Source organism: Octodon degus, unplaced genomic scaffold, assembly GCF_000260255.1.
Source record: "Octodon degus isolate 3935 unplaced genomic scaffold, OctDeg1.0 scaffold00021, whole genome shotgun sequence".
NCBI lineage: Eukaryota > Metazoa > Chordata > Mammalia > Rodentia > Octodontidae > Octodon > Octodon degus.
This window is the reverse complement of record NW_004524597.1, coordinates 11,362,305-11,384,253: the sequence shown is the minus strand read 5'-3', so window position 1 is coordinate 11,384,253 and position 21,949 is coordinate 11,362,305. Positions and strand designations below refer to the sequence as shown.

The following is a 21,949-nucleotide window of genomic DNA, read 5'->3' as shown; positions in this document are numbered from 1 at the left end:
GTCTCAATTGTCATCTCAGTGTGCCCCGGGGGCAGGGCTAGCACAGCAGGCCTATGGATCGAACCCTTGGCTCCTGCACCTGCTTGCAGGCGCTTTAATTTGCTGAGCTATTTGCCCAGCTCTAGTTTGTAGTTTCTGAGAGAGAAGAAACTGCTGGGATTTTGGTTAGAATTTTGTTGTCCTATAGATTAACTTGGAGAGAGAGAGATTCAGCATCTTCACAATATTGAGTGTTCAAATTCTTGAGCATAGCATCTCTATTTGAGTTTTCAGTTTGATATTGCATGAGGTGTCATTGTCTGTGGACATGGTTGGCATGTGTATCCATGTGGGGCTGAGACAGACCTTACTCTGTGGACACCTGGGAATACACCTGCCAGGGGCTCTGCACTGTGTGTATGTGGAGATGGAGGATGAGGTGACACTGGCACATGAGGAATGCTTTGGGAAGCGTTGGAGCAGGGTGGAACATGGAGTATTGTAAAATTCTAGGGAAGAGGTTTACTATGTTTGCTCATGATTTTCTTCCAAGTATTTTTAAAGCTTAAGGCAAACTCTTGTTAAAATTTAATTTGAGGGCCAGGGATGTAGCTCAGTGGCACAGTGCCTGCCTGGCAAGTGCAAGATCCTGAATTCAATTACTGGTATTATTATTATTATTATTATTATTATTATTATTATTAGAGCCAAGCAACTAAACAAGTGCCAGCTCTTGAGAAGTCTCTGGATCTGAGCCTATCAGGCTACATACCAGGGCAGTTTGAAACAGTTTTTATTTTCTCGCTAGTTTTGTTTGTTTGTTTGTTTGTTTAAAGGCATTGTATAGTTTAGGCTGACCTCAGTCTCCCAAGTGCTGGGATTACAGGCATGTGCCACCATATGCTGCCAACCTGAACTACACAGCTAGACCCTGTTTAAAAAAAAAAGATCTTTTGGGGGACAAATGCCTTAAGAAACTTACAGTGACAAGGAATTTGTCATCTTTTTTATTTTTGTGGACTTAATGAAGAAAATGTGTTTGGTTCATCCAGGTAAAGGTCATCTCAACCAAATGGTCTGAACCTCTTAGTCCTCAGAAAATAAGGATGGGGGCCAGGGAGATGGCTCAGTGGAATAAGCGCTTCCCTGGCAAGTGCAAGGGCCTGAGTTCAATCCCTGGTTCCCCCCCCAAAAAAAAAAAAAAAAAAAAAAAAAAAAAAAAAGGGATGGTCCATGTCTGCTTCCATTAGACACTGGGGACAGGTGCATGGGGAAGTGATGGTCCCTTATGACCTTTCTGACCCCATGGGCAGGGATGTCAGGTGTGGTAGGAGGGGCTTCCTTTGTGTATTTTCTAGATGATGTCTCCCCCTTCCCTGTTGGAGTTGTTTTCTCTTATAGGATCTGGCATATGTTAAAATAATTACCTAATAATAAGAAATAGAAAATAGGATGGAGGGCTGGGGAGATAGCTTAGCAGTCTAAGTGCCTGCCTGGCAAGTGCAAGGACCTGGATTCGATCCCTGTTACTGTATGCCATGCTGGCCTCTGCTCCCTGCCAGCCACTGAAACTGGGCATGCTGTTATCCCAGCGCTGGGGAGGCTGAGACAGGAGGATCACTACAAATCTGAGCTGCATAGTGAGACCCTTTACCAAATAATTAATAAATAAATAAATAAGTAAATAAATGGACTGAAAGAAAGAAAGAAGGATGGAAATTGTTTTTTCTTGTCTTCCTGCAAAATGAGGGTCTGATTACTGGAAGGTAAGGACTGAGTCAGAGCTAATAATAGAACAGTAAGGTAGTGGTGCCATGTCCATTTCAGCCTATTTGAGTAAAGTCTGTGAGCACACCAGGCGACAGGAGCCCCTCTCTTACCAATAGGGATGTGTCCTCAGACCCCCAGGGATACCTGAAACTACAAATGTTATGGTTTGTGTTTGGTTGTCCCCCAAAGTGGTGATGGGGACAGACTTTTTGGAGGTTGCTGAATCTACAGTTTATGATTGGTTCACTGTCTAACGCTGGGATAGGGAGTGTGAGTGCTACACCCACCCTTGGGCTGGTATTTTACCTACCTACAATGTAAGGGAGGAAAAGAGGCTTGTTACACCTTTTTTACTCTTGTTGCTTTTGGTTTCTTCCATTGCCATGAACTGTTATGGACTGAAACCTTTACAAACTGTGAGCTAAATAAAAATTCCCTTCCTTTTCTTAGTGTCTTGAGTATTTTGTCTCAACAATGAGAAAAACTAAGATAATAGATGTACTGAATCCTACACTTTTTTTATACAAATACAAATAAAGTTTAGTTTATAAATTAGGAACACTGAGATTAATTACTCTATAGAACAATTATAATATACTATAATAAAAGTTACTAAAATAAAATAAAAGTTACTAAAAACATAGGAATTGGGGTTTTTTGGAATTTTCCAATTCATAGTTTTAGGTTTCACATGACCTCAGGCAGCTTATATTTGCAAGGGACTGGAAAGCTTTTGTGCTGAAAACATGTGTGTTCAGACACTGAGCTTATCTGTCCTAAGCTGCTCCAGTACTAGTCAGTGGTGTGATAGTGTGTGTGAACTGGCGCTTGCTCCCCTGTTGAGCATCTGGGCTCTGGGCTCAGCATATCCCTCTTCTGACCTGCTTTGTGCTGTGGGCCTTTTCCTCTTGAGTGAAGCAAACACAGGGTCATCTTTGCAGGTTTCCTCTGACAGGTGGCTACCAAAATCACAGGTGTTTCCTGAGCTCTGGAGCATTTTAGAGCCAGGCCTACTAGCTCCATTTTTCCAGAAAGTTGGTGTAGAAGAGTCACCCTTCCCTTCAGGCATACAATAACATGGATGTGTAGAAGTTCTCTTCTTTTCCCCATTGAAATCTGCTTTTACAAATTTTAAATTAAAACAGAAGTTTGAACCCTATTGGTCACCATCTAATTCTACACGGACCTGAGCGCCACTTCCGTGTACTGCTGACTATGGACATTGTGGCCTGTGCAAATGGAGATGTTCTGGAATGTACAGTACACACTTCCTAAGGAAGAAAATGTGAAAAATCTCACATCTTTGAAACAGCACTTTTTTGTGTGGGCTAAGTATTAAAATCAGATTCACCTGTTTTACACTTTTTAAAAAAAAAAACAGCATAGCTCGTATGACAGTGTTACACACACAGGCTTGTGATTTGCAGCACACTCAGTCCACACCTCTCCCTGTGGCCTGGAGTGAGAGTAGTCTCTGTTGCTGTTGCAGGTCTCGTACCCGTGGCCAGGCTGTCGTCATGGTGATTGGTGGCGAGGAGCATTTTGAGGACTATGGGGAAGGCAGCGAGGTGGAGCTGTCCCCAGATACCCTCTGCAATGGAGAGCTGGGGTGCAGCGATCCTGCTTTTCTTACCCCCAGGTAAGTCATTCCTGTACTGACTTGTATCTCTCTCCTTCCCATGTTCAGTTATCAGATGATTTTCTTTTTGGCTTATAAACTGCTAAGAGAAAACTTGCTTTATTCAATGCAATGTGGTTAAATACACCACACTCAAACTGCTAGAGATTTGGCTAACACACACCTTCTCTAGCTGTCACCCCAGATCATCCAGCTCTGGAGGCCTCACCTGCGCCATGAGGCTGGGAGCCATGTGTAGGACTTGGCCTTGGGTTCTTTAACTGCTGGTCATGTATTACTTTATGATTGATGGGTGACTTTGAGGTAGGCTTTCAAGTCACAAGCAAGTCTTTAGATTCACTTCCTTATAATTTTCTGGCATCTCCAAGCTCTGTATAAAGTTCTGCCTTTGAATAAGTTCAGCCATGCCCTCTAGTGGCCCAAACACTCACTTTTTCTCAGGGCTTTGCATTGAGATGGTGGCAGAATTCAGTCTCCATGGCATGAATCCACATGGGGCCTGGGCAGCCCCTCCTTGGTGCTCAGCCTATCAGAAGACAGGTCTGCCTCTTAAGTAGGCCTCAGGCCTGGCTGGGTGACCCATCCATACTGGCGTTTTGTTGTTAGGTTCCTCAAGTTGCCCACCTTTGCAAACAGAGGCTAGCAGTCTCTAAACAAGGAGCCATTAGCTTCTTATCCAGTTATTGCTGTGGCCTAGACCTGGGAGGACAGACTGAAGCTGCTATTATCTGTAAGGTTGTGTCCTCTAGGGTGCCCCCAGGTACTCACTTTCCCAGAGTGTGTCCTAGGGAGCTGCAGTGCAAGACAGTGGGCTTTTCCTGCAGAACTTGACATTTCTGAGACTGCTATGGCAGTCTCTTTCAGTTGGTATAGTTTGTTCCTGTCGCCTGTCCACTGTTTTCAGTCTTAAGTGTAACTTCTGTGCTATATTTTGTTTTTTCCTTTCCACCTTCCTTTAAATTAACTTGTGGAACTGGGCATGGTGGCACACACCTCAGTCTCAGCACTTGGGAGCCTGATGCAGAAGGATCTCTGGGAATTTGAGGCCAGCCTAGGTGTTATATTGATTAAGTTCAAGGCCAGTCTGAACCATATAGCATGACCCTGTCTCAAAAAACAAAAAAAGAGAAAAAAAAGTTAATATATGGAATAGTTTCCAAAAGCCTGTGAGCCTTGCTCCCAGGATGAGGCTGCCTCCATCTCAACTTCTGGTAACAGATACACCAACGCCCTCCATACATACCCCTGAAATGCGCTCACAGCATGGTCAGGTAGTGCAAGCAGAAAATAAAATTTCGAGTTTTCAGCACATATTTTAAAAAGCATGAAACTATTAGCAAAGCACCATTCACACATAGTTCTTGATATTGGTGAGTTTTAAGATTTATTTATTTATTTAATACAGAGTCTTGCTACACAGCTCAGACTCATAGTGATCCTCCTGTTTGAGCCTCCCCAGTAGGCATTGAACTCTGGTCCTTTTGCTTGCTAGGCAGGCTCTTAGACTGCTGAACTATCTCCCAAGCCCAACATTGTGGGTTTTAGAGCAGTTATTAAAATAGAACAGCAAGTAAATTTTACCTAAAGACACATATTGCTGTCATATTGATATGCTTTCCACAGAGGAGAGAGCTGGGCACTTGTTTGCCTCCTGCTAAAGACTTGTTTTACAATGAAACTCTTGGCTGTACCTGTTCTGTGCACTGTCCAGAAGAGGGCAGGAGTGTGCAGCAGCAGAACCACATACTACCTCCACCCCTGCCCCAGCACACTGCAGCAGCTGGTGGGTGTCTTGGTCTCCTCAGGGTGAACAGGCTTCTCATGGCGATGGTGAAGGAGCTCACAGATGTCCAGAAATCAAAGCCTGAATGTTCCATACTTCATTCTCTTCCAAATTACTCTGTCCTCCTCAGGTCTCCTGTGGCGTCACAGATGACCTGACAGAGCCTTCCCTGTCCTGAACTGATACTTCTGTCTCTCTAGCTCCGACCCGCTTGCTGCAAAGCTGCACAGCATCCTCACTGATGAGGCTTTTGAGTTTTACTGTAGCCAGTGCCACAAACAAATCAACCGCCTTGAGGATCTCTCTGCCCGCCTGAATGACCTTGAGATGAATAGGTAACTGATAGTGCCTGACTCCATTGTGTTCCAGGGGTGAGGGAGAGTCCTGCTTCGATAGCTTCTTTGCTGGTCTGGCCCAAAGCACCCATGTTCTGGTCACTCAGGTCTGACCAAGTATGGGTACTTCTTGCCATGCACAATTGGAACTACCCACAGGAAGGTGCCTAGAGGGCGGGACTCTTCTTGGGCTCAGCCTTCCCTGCATGCATGAGCTATGCTTGCTGCTCGCTGTCTTCTCTATGAGCATGGCAGTTTTAATAGCTGCAGTTTTCTGAGAGAAGAAATAGCCCAGGTGTGAAAGAAGATACTCCCTGAATTTTGCTAAAAGATTTCTTCAACTTACCATGCCAAGTAAAATTTTAAAATTTAAAGATTGGTCTTCAAAACCAGATTTGTAAGCTATTTCTAGAAAGCTACTGTAATTGAAGTTCGTGTTTCAAGGTCCTAAGCTCTATAAGGGACTTGTCACCCCTGTTGCAGTGGAGCCCAGCTTTGTAGCACTGGTCTAGATGCTGTGCCTACTGCTACCCTTGGCCGGTAGTATCTTAATTCTTTTTTTTTTTTCTCCTGGTGTGGTTACATCTCAGCTCTTTGCTTTCTCTATCTATATTGTTGCCCTAGTCTAGGTCAGTGCTCCAAGGAAAAACTTTTGCAGGTTCTCTACAACTTCATAAACACATTCATAGAAAATATCTTTGGGGGCCAGGGAAATAGTTCAGTGGTCTAAGCACCTGCCTGAACAAGTGCATTGACCCTGGGTTCAATCCCAAGGTTGGGTGGGGCCTGCCAAGCGTGCCTTACCAAATACATAAATTTAAAAAAAAAAAAAAATCTTCAGATTGTTGAACACATTAACATGCCCCAGTGTTTGGTTGTTTTAGTGTGGGGTATGAACAGCCTCCTGGATGGGCTGTTCTAAGACAGGTCTGGGTCAGAGATGGGCCCTTGTAGAGCTTCCCACAGCAACCTAGCCATGCAGAGGAAGTGAGTGACCAGACAGGCTTGTTCTGGCACAAGTGCTATGAGGCTCAGAGTGGCAATTAGGCAGTTTCCTGAAGAACCATTAGGCTGATGGGAAGGTTTGGAAAAATGACAGAAGAGGGTACAGTCTTGAGGGTTTTAGTACACGGGGGGGGGGGGGGGGCTGTCCAGACCTCCCGTGGCATCTGCCCTTCTGTGTACTTCCCTGTGAGGCTACGACTTTGTGCACTGATGTCCTGCCTACAGCTCTCCTGACATGATATTCACTATTCCTGTGTACTGTGCAATACCAGTAAGGTACAGAAGGTAAGGAAAGTCATCCACTTGGGCATCCAGGGAGCCTGGTGAGAAGCCAGAGTGCCTTTGGGAGGTGTCCTTGGATACTGCTTGGTGATTTCACCTCATGCTTGGTGATTCCACACAGGCTATGTGTATTCATCTGTGTCCAGCATTTGGTGAGGCTGGCTGGGGGCGCCATGACCTTCCTGTCCAGGCTTGCCCTCTGGCCAATGATGGAATAAATATAGGCCTATCATAAAAGAGACACGGGTCTTGTCTCACTCTCTGAAGATTTTAACATACGAGTGATTTCTTCCTGTGCTGAAAACCTGCCTCACCTCTGCTGATCCTTGAGGGGTCACAGAATGGCTTAGGTATGACTTTGCATCACTAGCAAGTCCACAGGATTCAGGTCAACCTACCTGCCCCTCTCCCTAGACAGGACTCTCTGGGGTAGGCATCTGTGTAACCAAGGTGCCCAGTCCAAGTCCCTTTGGTTCTCATGAAAGGAATGAATCAAGCTTTGTGGTCTCCATGAAATGCTTACTTTTTTAAATTTTATTTTATTTTAGTCCTTTTGAGAAGGGTCTTGCTATTCAGTTTAGGCTGGCCTTGAGCTCACCTTGTAGCTCAGGCTGGTCTCAAACTCAACAGCCCTCCTGCCTCAGCATCCTGAGTGCTGGGATTGCAGGAATGCGCCACCAAGCCCAGCTTCCACGAAATACTTAGAGTAAGTTGTTCACACTTCGTTGAGGATGAAAGGATATAGCTCAAATCATGCTCGAGTTCTAGTGTCACAGATGACATCTGCTCAGTTACCACAGGACACATTGTCAGCTATAGTATTTTTCCAGGCATGTAAGAGTGCCTGTTTAGTTTTTTTGGTTTTGGTTTTTTTTTTTGGTTGTTGTTTTAATGTGTTGTAGAACCTTACTCAGGGACATATTTTCATTTTATGAGGGTGTCGCCGATTCCCTATGGAGACCCTGAAAGCTCAGCTGGTGAGCTGAGCCGTCTGAGCTTCCTCTAGGGAGCATCTGAGAGACTAGGTGGAGATCAGTTGCAGTAAGGTACCTAGGACTAGTCAGGACCCTGTTAGAAAAGAGCATTATACAGTCACCAGAAGGGAAAACATGTGCAGAGGACGAGGTCAGCTTGGAGCACAGGGCACAAGCTGCAAGAATTCAGGAGTGATGAGCAGCCATCAGCAGGACTAAGGCCCAGGCCCCCGAGAGATCCGTACTCACCCAGAGCATGGTTTGTGCCCCGCAAGGAACTGCAGACCACAAGTGACTGCAGACCTCAGGACTTGGTGAGAGGTTCACCTTTTAGAACTTGATAGAAAATTGCCCTCTGGCTGGCTGGAAAGCTATTCTCTGGGAAGGGTCTGGGCAGAGGCTCTCTAGCTAGCACTATCACGGGTGGTTGTTGGTCTCCAGTGCTGCTGAGGATAATGCCTGGCAGTGAGGCGGCCTCTTGGCCTACAGACCATCACAGAGCACTTGGGGAGCTTGTGTTTCTCTAGCGCCCTCTATTGACAAAATGTCACATTACAGAAGAAAAAAAATAGCCTTTCTGTCTGGGACTTGAACTTTGCCAAAGGGAGCTAGCTGAAGAATGAACCTGAGCTGAGTGCCAAGTGAGTTCCTGGCAAGTGGTTCTTGTGCTTGGAGATAAGTTGTCTTCAGCCTGAGGCTCATAGCGCAGCAGGGAAATAACACTTAGAAATGAGAGAAGAGCTGGGCGTGCTGGCACACACCTGTGATCCCAGCAAGAGACTGAGGCAGGAGGATCATTGCAAGTTTGAGACCAGCCTGAGCTACAGAGTGAGCCAGCCTTAACTGCATAGTGAAACCCTGTCTCAAAAAGACAAAAAAGGGCCAGTAGACAGCTCAGTGCGTAAGCCTCTGACTGGCATACACAGATCCTGAGTTCAATTCCTGGTAACACACGCACACACACACACACACACACACACACACACACAGACAAAAAGGAAATGAGAAAAGAGTGGGCCATGTATCGTGGCACATGCCTGTCATTCCAACACTTAGGAAGCTGAGGCAGGAGGATCATTGTGAGTTCAAGGCCAGGCTGAACTTCCTATTGAGACCCTATCTCTAAAACAAAACAACACCCACTTCCCAAAAAAAAGGGACCAATGGGGAGGTGTATGTGGCCCTTCTTCCCTCACAGATGGCTATACCCCCTGTGTAATTGACCATACTTACCCTAGAAAGGCTTCAGGAAGGGTCTTCTAAATGCACTTCAGCTGTTGGGAATGTGAAGTATCAGTGCCTGCCTTAAAACTGCAATAGAAGGGCCGGCGAGATAGTTCAGTGAACTAAGTGCCTGCTTATGCAAGTACAGGGACTGGAGTTCGATCCCCTGTACCACATGCTGCGCTGGGGCATGCTGAGCCTGCGATGGAGTCCGGATATGGTGGTGTATGTCTGTAGTTCCAGCTGCTGGGGAGGCTGAAAACAGGAGGATCACTACAAGTCTGAACTGTGTAGTGAGACCCTGTACAAAAAAAAGCAAAACAAAAACACTGCAGTAGACCTTCCTGATAGGCTTATGTCATGTTTCATTGGAGGTGTCCAGTGGCTAGGTGTGAGTCAGGGGCAGAGACGAATTTGGCTTTAGAAACATCTGAGACTTGACACTGACCTATAGAGGGCCTGGTGTAGGCCCTGGTATCAACTCTGGAGTACAATCTCGTCTGCTTCATCTGAGTGACCTTGAGCATGGAATAAGGAGACTTGGCAGAGACCTTGACATCTTGACAGACGGCACTGTAGTCCTGTCTTTGCTCAATGGGTATTCTATGCATGGGGCTTGCGTGGGCCAGGGGACTGCATGCCTGCACCCTACTATCTCCTCAGCCCAAACTTCCTGTTTCCTCTTGTCCCTCTGCTCCCTGACATGATTTTCCTGTTTGTTTGGCTTTTTGCACAGCCCAGCCAAGCGGCTCTCCAGCAGGAAGGTGGCAAGGTAGGCAGAGCTTTAATCACTTGCTGAAAATGTTCTGAAATATATTTGCTTTTTTTTTTAACATTTTATAAAACATTCTTCTCCAAGTCATTCATAAAAAACTTTTTAAAAATTACTTTCCATGGTTTGGGGTGGAAACAAGTAATTTGAGAGGATGTGACTTGAGGGCAATTTCCAGGGCTGTGGGTTGGACCTGGACTGGGACTGGGAAGTTTTGACATCCCCTACTACTGTGTGTCCTGCAGTGGCTGGGAGGGGGCTGCAGTATCCCTATCTGCTGTAAGTCACTATAAGGAGAGAGATCTAGCACAGGGCCTGCTAGCTCATAGCTGGATGTGAATGGCCTCCTGCCTAATCTGCATACTTCCCGGTCAGTGGTTCTGATGGAGAGCCAAAGTGAAGGGTTGGCCTTACTTTGAGTCCTAGAAACTAGCTTTCAGCTTTGATGCTATTGGTTCTTGCTGTGACGTTGACAGCACATCACCCCTTAGGCCAGTTCCATGACAGTCTTCACTGAAATCAAGGATGTTCTTCCCAGGGTTTGGCCCTGTTCCTGCTGTATGTCCTCCTTTTGACAAGCAGTTGCTGGAGTTGCCAATGTGGTTTTATTTGCTTCATCTTCATTTATTTTTGTTTTTTCAGAGACAGGATCTCAGCTTGTAGTTCAGGCTGACTGGCCTTCAATTTACTATGTAGCCCAGGCTGCCCTTGAATTTGTGGCAATTCAGCCTTAACTTCCTGAGTGCTGGCATTTCAGGCATCCACCCCCATGTTCAGCTTTTTTTCTTAGTATTCTGAATTGCTACCCGACCCCCACTGCCTAGCCCTCCGTTGAAACCATTCCATTCTCCCCTGGGAACATTTCCTTTGAGCCCCATTCCTTTTAGACAGTGTCTCTAGAATTCATCACTGTGATCTTGGGTGGTTCTCTCCTGCATCCTGCAAGTTTGTTTGTTTCAGGGTTTGGTTCATCTAGCTTTCTCTTTTCTTTCCCATTTATTTCCATTTTGCACATCTATGTAGCTTCTTAAGAAAAGAGGTACCAAGGCTTACATTCCCAAGACCTTATAGTTATTTTACTCTTGTCCTATCATAAGTGTAAAGTGCTTCAGCCTATTGAATGCTGGGAATGTTTGAAGGTGTTGTTTATGCCTTCTGGTACTAACTAGGGTTGCTGGTAAAATGTTTAATTAATGGTCTTTGATTTTTGTGTTTTTCTGTTTGAATTTTGAGATAGAGTCTTGCTCTGTAGTTCAGACTGGCTTTGAACTCAGTACGTATCCTAGGCTCACCTCACTTGTGGTGATCCTGCCTTAGCCTCGCAAGTGTTGGGATTATAGGTATGTACTACCACGCCTGGCTGATTTTTGTTACTATGTGACTTTTTCCCTTTCTAGAAGCTATTAATATGTTTTCTTTGTCTCTTAAGTTTAGCAGTTTTATGATGTCTGTGAGTCTTTTTTTTTTCCACCATTATTCATGATGAGCAAAATTAAAAATAACTGTAACTGGAAACTGGCATCCACTAATTCTGGAGCTGTCTTGCTTTCTTTATGTCCCTGCTTTCCTCTTCTCATTCTGGAACTTCTTGTGGGTCTCTTGGAGTCTGGGGAAGGCAGAGGTCAGAGTCTAAACTCTACCTTCTCTGATTGTTGTTTCCTTCACCCTTTTGAGAAGGGCATCAAACTCTTGGGAATATGACATGACTCCAAGCTGCTGTTTCAGTGTCTGTCACGGCTTAACTGGCCTTTCACTGTCAACAAAGCATTGCACCCAAACAGGCAGTAAGAAGTAGAACTGACAGCTTTGCTGTCTCCTCATCTTCCACACATGGGGTCTGAACAGACTCTGGGGCTGGCCATTTATTGATGGGACTGTGTGTCTGGAGACACCTTGCCAAAGCAGGGCAAGAGAGCTCTAACAAGCTGGAGAGGAATCTCGTAGCACCAACAGAAGGCTGGCTGGAGGAAGGGCTCCATCATGTGAAATAATGCTCCAAAAATTTGTCCTTTATAGACACCCTTTGGTAATAAAAAAATAAATAAATAAATAAAAATAAAAAGCCCAACTTGCCAGTATTTGTAGTAAAGATTTACAATGCAGAGGGTTATTCTGCAATATCCTGATGTCTCTGTATAAATGCAAATTTTATTTATTTATTTTGCAAAATTTAATCTGCTGCTGATTTGCCCTTAAATCTGTCAGGAGTATTGGAAAACAAGGCATCTGTTACATTTTACTTTGTGTAGTCCTCAGTCTTTTGCACATGCATTGTGGGTAAATGGTGGACTTGGCAGTGGCCATCTGTAGCTCTGTGGTGGCAGTGACTCAAACCTTTCTGAATCTATTTCGCCCCTGTCAGTGGAGGTGGAAATGGCTCACTAGGAGTCTGAGCTATGTGGTGAGACCCTGTACCAGATAAATAAATAAAAAGCTTTTTAAAAAATTATGTTAAGTAGTGTTTTTGATGGAGACCCACCATAATAAACATTAGCTAGAACTATGTGCAGGTACTCAGTGGTACCTGCTAGGCTCTGAAGGGAGGGAGGAATGAATCCTGCATGAGGCCTCAGTGTCAGGCCCTCAGGACCAGTTGTACCAGAGCCCTCGGCTAGCAGCACCTTGTCCATTGGGTGCTACAGGGATGGACATCCACATCTGGGTGCTTCCAAGCATGGCTGAGCCAGGCTTTGTCTATGAACATGGTGTGACCCTAAGTCCACACCTCTCCTCAAAATCTTAAGGAGTTATTGCCCATGGGTATGCACTTGACACAAGTGTCAAAATGGTCTGTAGGTGCCATATACAGGAGTCAAGATTCTGAATTATTTTTTTTTTTTTTCTGAATTAATGTTTGACAGGTCTCTGGTGAAAGCACAGTCAGTTTCCTATCCTGGTGAGGAACAATGTTATGTTTTATTGCACTTAAGTACAAAGTGCCCTCCTCCAAGCATAGCTGGCAGGGAGAGAGGTCATATTCTCTCGGGCTCCAAAGACTGCCAGGAGGACTCTGAAACCGTAGTGCTGTCTTCTCCTGTCCTCTCTGTAAAGGTGATTGGCCCGGGAATCTTGTTTGTTCTGTGCTTGATCAGGAAAACCAGTTTTGGGAGCCAAGAGCCTGTGCCTGCCATGCTGCTGTCTTTCAGAGGGACTTGACAGTGCTGGTGTTGGGAGAACTTGCCATTTGGTTTTTCCCCTTCTTCCCTCTGCTGCTGATTCTTTTCCACAGGTACCTGCACCATGGAGCCCTGACCATGGAGGCTCTGGAGGACACTCCATCAGAGCCTGTGGAAGGCCCAGAGGAGGACATTGCTGACAAGGTAGGCACTGACTAAAAGCCAGGAGCAGGTTATGGGCAGTATAAGCCAACTGCAGAGTCTGAGGCTGTCCCCACATGTGCTGTCTTGTGCTTCATGGGTGCTCAGTGGCTGAAAGGACACCTGGCTTCATCCTGGCACTTGGGGAATGCTGTCTGGATAGTCCAACAGAAGTTAGCAGTGGCATCACTAGGGGCAATTAGATGGTCCATCCAGCCTTGTCATTCTTCAGCAAGTTCCCTCAAGAGTGCAGTGACTATGGGATGAAGAGGAAAATTTTATGGGACTGGACAGAGCAGCAGAAAGAACTAAAGCTAAAGAGTGGGGGTTGGGATTTCAGATACTACATGGGTGCCTGTGTGCATACAGAGGAGAGCCCAAGAGACAGTGGTGTGGATACCCAGAGATTGAGTTTACCAGAGGCCATGAGGCAAGATCTGGGCATTTGGCCTACAGTGACCACAGGGCCAGCCACACCAAGTACCATGCTGTTCCCTGAGGGGCTTGATAGAGTATGGACAGAGCATGGAACTGTAGAGGTCAAACCCCCTGCTTCTCAAGGTCAGCTTGAGCCTTGGGGAAGAGGCACAACAAAACTTGCTTCCCCATACTCCTATGTCTGCTCATATGCCCCATTTTTCCCTCACTTTGTTTCCTTTACCCCCTCCCGTACCTTATCTCTACCCCTTCTTGCACCTCATCTCTGCCTTATCTGTACCATCTCCTTCCTCTCCTGCACCATCTTTCCCACCCTCCCATATCTCTTATTCCTGTACCCCATCCCTTCCTCTCATACCCCATCTCTACTCCTCCTGTCCTGCATCTCTCTTACATCATCCTGCACCCCATATCCACCCCCTCCCACATCACCTCTCTCCTGCCACCTTCTATACATCTGTATTTCCTTCCTTACTATACTTCCATGGCATCTCTGCATCTGCACTCTGCAGCCTTAGGCTATGCTTCTCTTTCTCTGCCTTCATTCCTCCTCCTACCATTGTGCTGTCTCTCTTCTCACATGAGCCCTGTGAAGAAGACTAAGACATAGGCCTTTCTGTCACTTATGTCCCCAGGTGCCTATGTCTCTTCCCTGGGTTATGTGGGACAGAACAGGGGCCCTGCTTGTATCATAGTGTGAGCCTCAGTGCCTTGGATGCAGTCAGAATGCTGCTTTTGGGCCCTTAGAACCTCCTTTAATATGTCCCCCTTTCCTTTGGAGTTAACATAGTGACCCAGTGGAAAGCTGAAGGGGATTCCTGGGGCAGTTTCAGCCAAGGTTAGATACAGCCCCAGCTCAGCTATGTACCTGTAGCGTCCTATACATCCCCCCCAGAGGCTCCCTGCGGGTGGAACCCTCCTGCCTCTCCTCCCCAATATTCAAGCTGTGTCTCATTACCAAGGTCGTCTTCCTGGAGAGACGGGTGTCAGAGCTGGAGAAGGACAGCATGGCTGCAGGGGAGCAGCATAGCAGGCTGAGGCAGGAGAACCTCCAGTTGGTACACAGGTGAGGAGAGTCCTGCTCACCTGGAGTTACACATCCTTTGAGGTATTGCCTGGGTAGGCTGACCTGAGACTCTTCATTTGAGTACTCTCCCTTGCAGGTATCTGGACCTACACACAGAGAGGACCCCAGAGGAGCAAGGGAAAGGTAGCCCTTGCTAATGTCCACACAACACAAAGCTCAGCTAGGGACCATTGGGGAGGACAGATTAAAGCCACAGAAGGGACTGTGGCATGGTCGGTGGGTGGAGTCATGCATGGAAGGCTGGGTCATGGGTTTGATTCCCAGGACCAAAACAAACCCAAGAAGAGATGTAATCATCAGTTTACAGTGGGTATCCCTGTACATGGAGTCTCACTAGGTAAGTTTCTAGAGAACTTGGGAACCTGCCTAGCATCCAGCTATAGCTGACTAACAGTACTGGGGGCTTCAGCTTGTGTTCCGTTTCAGAACCCTTCCCTCATAGCACTGATCGTGGGTGGGGGCATGTTGTTCCAAGATGGTGGCTCCACTTTGCACATCTCATCTGTGGTCTCACCTTACTGTCACCCCAGAAGCAAACACCCATCTTCATTTCAGATAGTAAAACAGAGGTATGGGGAGCTTAAATTATGCTAAGGCCTTGGAGATGATAAGAGGGCATTGGGGTTGAGAACAGAGCCCTACAGCAGAGGAGCAGGTCAGGAAACACCTGTGTGGATCAGAGTTTAGCCTTGATGAGTCCTGGCTGTGGAAGTCACAGTAGCAGAAAGCCACACTATGTAAAGGAGACAAGATCCATAGCCTAATCACACCTGGGTGGAGGTGCTGCTGGGTTTGGACAGAGGAAGGGACAAGTTTTTTTCTGATCCACACTTTGCTGTGTTCCCTAGCTAGATATATATGTTCCTAGTAATGTTTCTCCTGCACAGCATAGAGGATCTTAGTTACACTGGTGGGGCAGGGCAGTGGAGAGGTACTTGTGGAATTCATGGGAGAGGTACTTTGCTTGGAGCTGCTGTGCTCACCAGGTTGCTTCGGCCACTCTGAGCCTTTTTTCTCACCAGCAACCTGAGCAGGTGGTTAAAGAAGGCTCTGAATGGCTTTGGACAAAGGCCACATGTCCTTGTGCTGATAGCAAGTGTCCCTTGATGATCCAGCACTCATGAAGCACGGTGTCTCCCTCTGCACCAGGCTGGTGTTCCTGACTGTTCTCCAGTTCAGGAGCTCTGTGAGTGTCAGAGCTTCTGGACTAAACTGCATATCATAGCAACATTACAGAAGCAACTTGTCCTGTGGAATATAGGCTTTGGCTTGGCACTATCCACTCCCCAGGATTCCCATTGAGGATGTACCTGTCACCAGCTCCTGCTGCCAACTTGGAGGGCTAGCCATGCTTCTGAAGGGCTTGGGTTCCATGGTGTGTTGTGTGTCTTATGTCTCCAGAGAGGGTGGTATCCTGAGCTGAGACAGAAAGTTCCATTTTGATCTGGTGTTATTCATTTATCAGTTATCTACACTGTAAGATTGCTGCAGTTAGCTGTCACATTCACTTTCTACAGGGTTCTGTGGCCCTTGCACCTGAAATGCTTTGTGAATTCTCTCTAGCTGTAATGTCTAGGCCAACCTGGCCACAGTGGGCAGCAGCCAGTTTCAGTGCAGCATTTCAGTACCTGGTAGACATAGTAGACACCTTGTCTTCTCCCCTTTGCCTTTAGAGCCAATGCCTTGGAGGAGCAGCTGAAGGAACAGGAGCTGAGAGCCCACGAAATGGTATTAGAAGAGACCAGAAAGCAGAAAGAACTTCTGTGTAAGATGGAGCGAGAGAAGAGCATTGAGATTGAGAACCTGCAAGCTAGGTAGGCAAAGAGAGTCCCAAAAGATGAAGCATGTAGTAAAAAGTTTTACTTTAGAAAAAAGGGGAAACCCAAGTGGAGAGAACTTCAGAATTCTCCTTAAGAAAAATATAGGCCATGAGGCCTATGTCTAGAGGCTGACCCTTGCTTCTGCAAGACTGTCCAGTTCATGTCCCCCATCACATATTTGTCTCATCTAAATGTGTTGGGGGACGCCTATAGTCCCAGCTATTCAGAAGGCTGAGGCAGGAAGATCACTTAAGTGAAGGAGTTAAGAAATTAGAGGGCATCCTGGGCAGGATAGTAAGACTGTCTCAAAGAAAGCAACTTTTCAAAGGGAATTTTACAGAATCAGAATTTTTTGTGTTTACTTGGAACTGGCAATGTAGATATTTGATATATTTATAAACACACTAAAGGGAAGTCATCACATACTTGGAATGTCCACACACATTGATGGTTGTATCAGAGGGACATCAGGGCCAGTTGTAAGCACTCCTAACACCAGGGCAGTTCCAACCCAGGACAGTGCCCCATGAGAGCATTATTCATTGTGTAACTGCTTACGCAGTAGTCCTCAGTAACAGGTTTTCTGTAAGTAGATAGGGAAGCCACAGTCTTCAGAGAAATTCCAGTAAATATCTGTAGATACCCCTCCAGGAGGTAGCTAGGCTTTCCCTCCCCTAGGGACTGGACTAGATCCAGCAAGGTAGCCAGGAAGCTGTGACTGGACAGAGAGGATACTTGGGAGATACAGCTTAACCAGGTGACCTGTGAGTCCAGTGGATGTCAGGTAAGGTGTGACAGGAAGGCCCTATACCAAGGTCGGGTCTTCCCCAAACCCACTGCCTCATCTAACCATGAGAAAACATCTGACAGAGCCTGTCTGAGGGGCACTCTTCAGGACATATGACTAGGACTGGCTGTATACCAAGTTCACAAAGTAGAACAGTCTGAGAGATCCACAAACCTGATAACATAAGAGACATAAAGGCTGATATGAGTCCCTGGTGGAATTCCTGGTGGAAAATCCACAATGTGCAGTTTGCTAATAGTGTGGCCTACCTGGGTGTGTGCTTGATCGAAGAATCCACCATAGTGATGAGCAGTGCTGACATGAGGGAAAGGAAATAAGGGAGGCCCTGGGGATATTACACTATCTGCAACTGTTCTGTGAACCTAAAGTACCCCTAACTCCAAATGCATTTAACTGTTGGCAAGGGTTATAGAAAAGCTTTGGGCTAGAGCACTCATATAGGGTGAAGACCTGTGTGGGTACTTAGGTCCAGAGCAGGTCCCAGAAAGGTTCCTCCAGATGCTAGGCCTTCCTTACCCTGCAGTGGCACATTTTTGAGAGAGCAGGTCCCAGTCTTGTTCTCATGTCCCAGGCTGCAGCAGCTGGATGAGGAGAATAGCGAGCTACGGTCCTGCACACCCTGTCTGAAGGCCAACATCGAGCGCCTGGAAGAGGTGAGATGGCAACTGCAGGCTGTGATGGGCAAGGCCAAACCATTTCCACCTGTGGGTTAGGATCAGTCTCCAGCTATCCTATGCATGGGCTTTTTTGTGCCTTTGTTATTCATACTGACAGGGTATAGGATGTAAAGGAGCCTACAAAAGAGCTGGGGACAGGATAGCAGCAGCTGACCCTGCTGTAATCATGTGTGAAGGAGCCATCCCTTTGTCAGAGGGTACTGGGCTCACCTCAGCCTCCAGTGGACTCGATCCATGAGCCCATAGGTCCACACTAAGATTGAACCCCCATGGTGAAATCCAGAGAACAGTGTCCCTTGCACAGCAGACTATGGTGGCCTCTAGTTGGCTTGCTCCTGCAGATATTTAGTAGAGGCAGCAACATAGGCCCTAGGTCCTGACCACATGTCTAGAGGTCCCTCTTCTCTCCTTCCTCATCAAGTATCCCTGGGAAGCTCTGAAACCAAAAGATGTTCCAAAGCTATGTGGGCTCTCGCTCTTGTAAGCTACAGGTGTCAGAGCAGAAATATACACAGGGAGCTAGGGGCTTAGCTCAGTGGCGTAGCACTTGCCTGGTAAGTGAGGTCCTGAATTCAATTCTCAGTATTATCACCACCACCACCTCCAAAAAAAAGAAATGCATGCAGACACTATATCAGGTCCTATACTTTTGCCTCACCCTTTTGAGAAATAGCCATTGTGGCCTGTGTGCACCTTGGCCAAGAGACAGGGTATCCTGAACAGGAAGGCTTAGACACACTCCCAGTTAATGTCAGTAGACTGGGCAGTAGTCTCAGGGACAAAGTGAAAAATCGAGCACTGGCTGGAGGTGCCATGTTCAAACAAGTCTTACTTTTTTAGGAGAAGCAGAAGCTGCTGGATGAGATTGAAGGGCTGACACTGCGGCTCAGTGAGGAGCAGGAGAACAAGAGGAAGATGGGGGATAGACTGAGCCATGAGCGCCACCAGTTCCAGAGGGACAAGGAGGCAACCCAGGAGGTGAGCAGGGCTAGCTGTCCCTTTCCTACTCCCATACCTTGCCTCATGCACCCTGCTCCTGGAGGAGACCAAAGGAACCTTTGTGTCCCAGACAAAGACTTTTAGCTATCGTTCTCAGCAGGGCTGCTGGTGTTTGATTACCTCCTAGACTGTGGACTAGTGACCTCCCAGAAGAACATGACCAGGCTGACCTAATAGGCGCTTGCCCTGTGCTTCCTTCACAGCTAATTGAGGACCTCCGTAAACAGCTGGAGCACCTGCAGCTCCTCCGGCTAGAGGCTGAGCAGAGGCGAGGCCGCAGTAGCAGCATGGGATTGCAAGAATACCACAGCCGCACCAGGGAGAGCGAGCTAGAGCAGGAGGTCCGCAGGCTTAAGCAGGTATGGCTCAGTCTAGCCCCACAGAAGCTTTCCCAAGGCTGGAATACTAGTATTCCCCACACTAGGACAAAATACCCAACACCCACAGCTTAAAAGAGATTTAATTTAGCTCAATTTTCAGGGGATTCAGTCCATGGTTAGCTGTCCCCAGTACGCAGTAGCGTGATGGAAGGGCTGAGAAAAAAGCTGCTCCACAGCAACTAGGAAGTAAAGGGAGAAAGGAAGAGCCAGGCTAGTGACCTCCAGTGACCCATCCTTCCAACCAGGCCCCACTTCCTAACAACACATAAACTCATGAATAGATTAATACACAGATGAATATAGCACCCCCATCCAATCACCCTCCAAGGCCTATGGAAACACTATTTATTTTTATTTTTTGGCGGAACCAGGGATTGAACTCAGACCCTGGCGCTTGCCAGGCAAGTGCTTACTCCACTGAGCCATCTCCCCAGCCCTCCTCCAAAGCCTATGAACACTCACCTATGAATACAAGTCTTTTGGGAGACATTTTAGATGTAAAGAGCTGGCTTGAGAGGGGAACTGAGCTGCAGGTTCATTGTCCTGGCTCAGCATGGTAATGCACCTGTGTTCCCTAGGACAACCGCAGCCTGAAGGAGCAGAACGATGAGCTGAATGGGCAGATCATCACTCTCAGCATCCAAGGTGCCAGAAGCCTATTCTCCACAGCCTTCTCCGAGTCTCTGGCTGCAGAGATCAGCTCAGTCTCCCGTGATGAGGTAGTGTTCTCCTCCTGTCTGTGCCCCACAGTCTCTGTGCCCAATACCAACCCCTTGCTCTTGCCACAGCTCATGGAAGCCATCCAAAAGCAGGAGGAGATCAACTTCCGCCTACAGGACTACATTGACAGAATCATCGTGGCCATCATGGAGACCAACCCATCCATCCTGGAGGTCAAGTAGGGCAGCAGAGCCCAGTCTGGGCTGGCTCAGGACGCCACCAGCATCCCGAGTGCCCCGCCACACCATAAGGAGCTGAGACCAGCAGGCTCTCAGCCTGCCAAACCTAGGGCGTGCAGGACTCTTAGAGAGTGGGGAAGGGAAGAAGAAGGGGAACCTGTGGGACTGAGTTCACAGCAGGCAAAGATTGTGGCAGGGCCTTCCCACCCCAAGTTGCCTGGCTATAGTGCCCCATGTCTGCTAATCAGGGATGGGCTCTTAAGCTGTGTACAGAGTTTAAGACAGCTTCTCAGGCCAGGCGAGCCCTCTGACTCCCTTGCAGCAGACCCTTCTTCCCTCCATGCAGCCCTCTCAGGCAGAAAGGAAGAAAACGGGTCTCTACCAGGGCTGCAACTGCCCACAAAGCGCCCTCACATGGTGCCACCCCAACCCAGCCACTCCTGAATGGTGTCCAAATCCTGGACTCTCCCACAGGACATGAGGGTATTGGAAGGTCAGGAAGGGAGGCTGGTATATGTAGGTCTGGCTGGGAACCATGTGCCCCCAGCTCTCCCTGAGTGGCTCAAGCCATCACCCAAATGGCTACCTTTGTCTAGCTTCAGGACCAGGGATCTTCAAGTCACTGCCACCCTATGCCCTGACTCTTACTCTAGTAATTTTAAGGGCTCTATGGGTGGTAGGTGTGCATTAGGACCCTTTGCTCTGATACCAGGACTTGAGCTCTTGACTGTGTGGAATTCGCTCACTGAATGGGGTGGACACTGCTGAGCCCTCTAACTACAGGGGCCACTGCTCTGTAGGTATGACCTGCTCTGGGCTCCTGGAGTCCACACCTTTCCTAGGCAGACTATCACTGCCCTGGATGAAATCCATAATCCTCAGACTAGAGTCCGAGTGTCTGGAACCATGTTTTCTTCTGGTTCCTTCTGGGTGTGTGACTTGAAGTTTTGTTCTCTGGGTTAGATCCTGCAACAGCGTGGGCAGGGTTGCTCTTTATGGGCACAGGAGTACTGGGTGGCCTTCCTGCACAGTGCCTGCCCCACCCAAGTGGGCAGTGCCACCTCATAGCTACTGGGCCTTCCCTGAGCCTGGGAGCCTTCTGGGTATTCCCAGGTGGACCAAGACCCGTCACAAAGACTGGCCACCCCACTGTGTGTAAGTGTGTGTGTGTGTGTGTGTGTGTGTGTGTGTGTGTGTGCACGCGCGCGTGCATGAGTGTGCGCACAAGTGTGAGCGTATGTGTGCTGCCCTGCATCCCTCCACGTGGCCCTTCTACACTACAATTTAAGATGTTGCCTCCTGTTGTACATTCTGGGGAAAGCCTTGGGTGTAAATCAGTGTAAAGTTGGAAGAGAGATTTTTCTATCATGTAGAGTAGGTATTTTTTATAGATTGAAGGTTGATCAATTTTTTTAATACTTTCCAGAGAGAAAAACTATCTGTGTATACACATGAAATATATATATATATATATATATACATATGTATAATATATAAATACTGGAGCCCTGCCTTTCTGTGCCCAGGTCCCAGCCCTACAACACGGGCTGTGGCCTGTCCTGCTGATCACTCAGCAGTGCTGTGACTGTAAACACTAGTTTCCAGGAGACACTGAGAAACATAGCACTGACCAACTTGCACGTGACACCTGCTTAAACTCCTACACAATGACTCCTCTTGCTGGGACACAGGAGGGTGGAAGGCCAGCAGGGTCTTTGCCTAATGTGTTGGCCACCACAGATTAAAGCTGTTACCACATAC

General features: G+C 47.3%; 1 protein-coding gene across 5 annotated transcripts in view; it reads left to right on the top strand.

Moving 5' to 3' along the window:
- LOC101586862 (rab11 family-interacting protein 3) overlaps positions 1-21,949 on the top strand; it is a 35,085-nt gene extending 13,136 nt beyond the window's left edge. For 3 of the 5 annotated variants that reach the window (XM_023711672.1, XM_023711670.1, XM_023711674.1), the window contains 11 exons: positions 3,239-3,388; positions 5,372-5,506; positions 9,728-9,763; positions 12,993-13,083; positions 14,481-14,584; positions 16,279-16,419; positions 17,805-17,886; positions 18,751-18,888; positions 19,113-19,268; positions 19,868-20,008; positions 20,078-21,949. In XM_023711672.1, the coding sequence (XP_023567440.1) occupies positions 3,239-3,388; positions 5,372-5,506; positions 9,728-9,763; positions 12,993-13,083; positions 14,481-14,584; positions 16,279-16,419; positions 17,805-17,886; positions 18,751-18,888; positions 19,113-19,268; positions 19,868-20,008; positions 20,078-20,191 (1,288 nt within the window). In that variant the 3' untranslated portion in view covers positions 20,192-21,949. The remainder of the gene's footprint in view (positions 1-3,238; positions 3,389-5,371; positions 5,507-9,727; positions 9,764-12,992; positions 13,084-14,480; positions 14,585-16,278; positions 16,420-17,804; positions 17,887-18,750; positions 18,889-19,112; positions 19,269-19,867; positions 20,009-20,077) is intronic. The other 2 variants (XM_023711673.1, XM_023711675.1) reach the window with 2 other exon arrangements.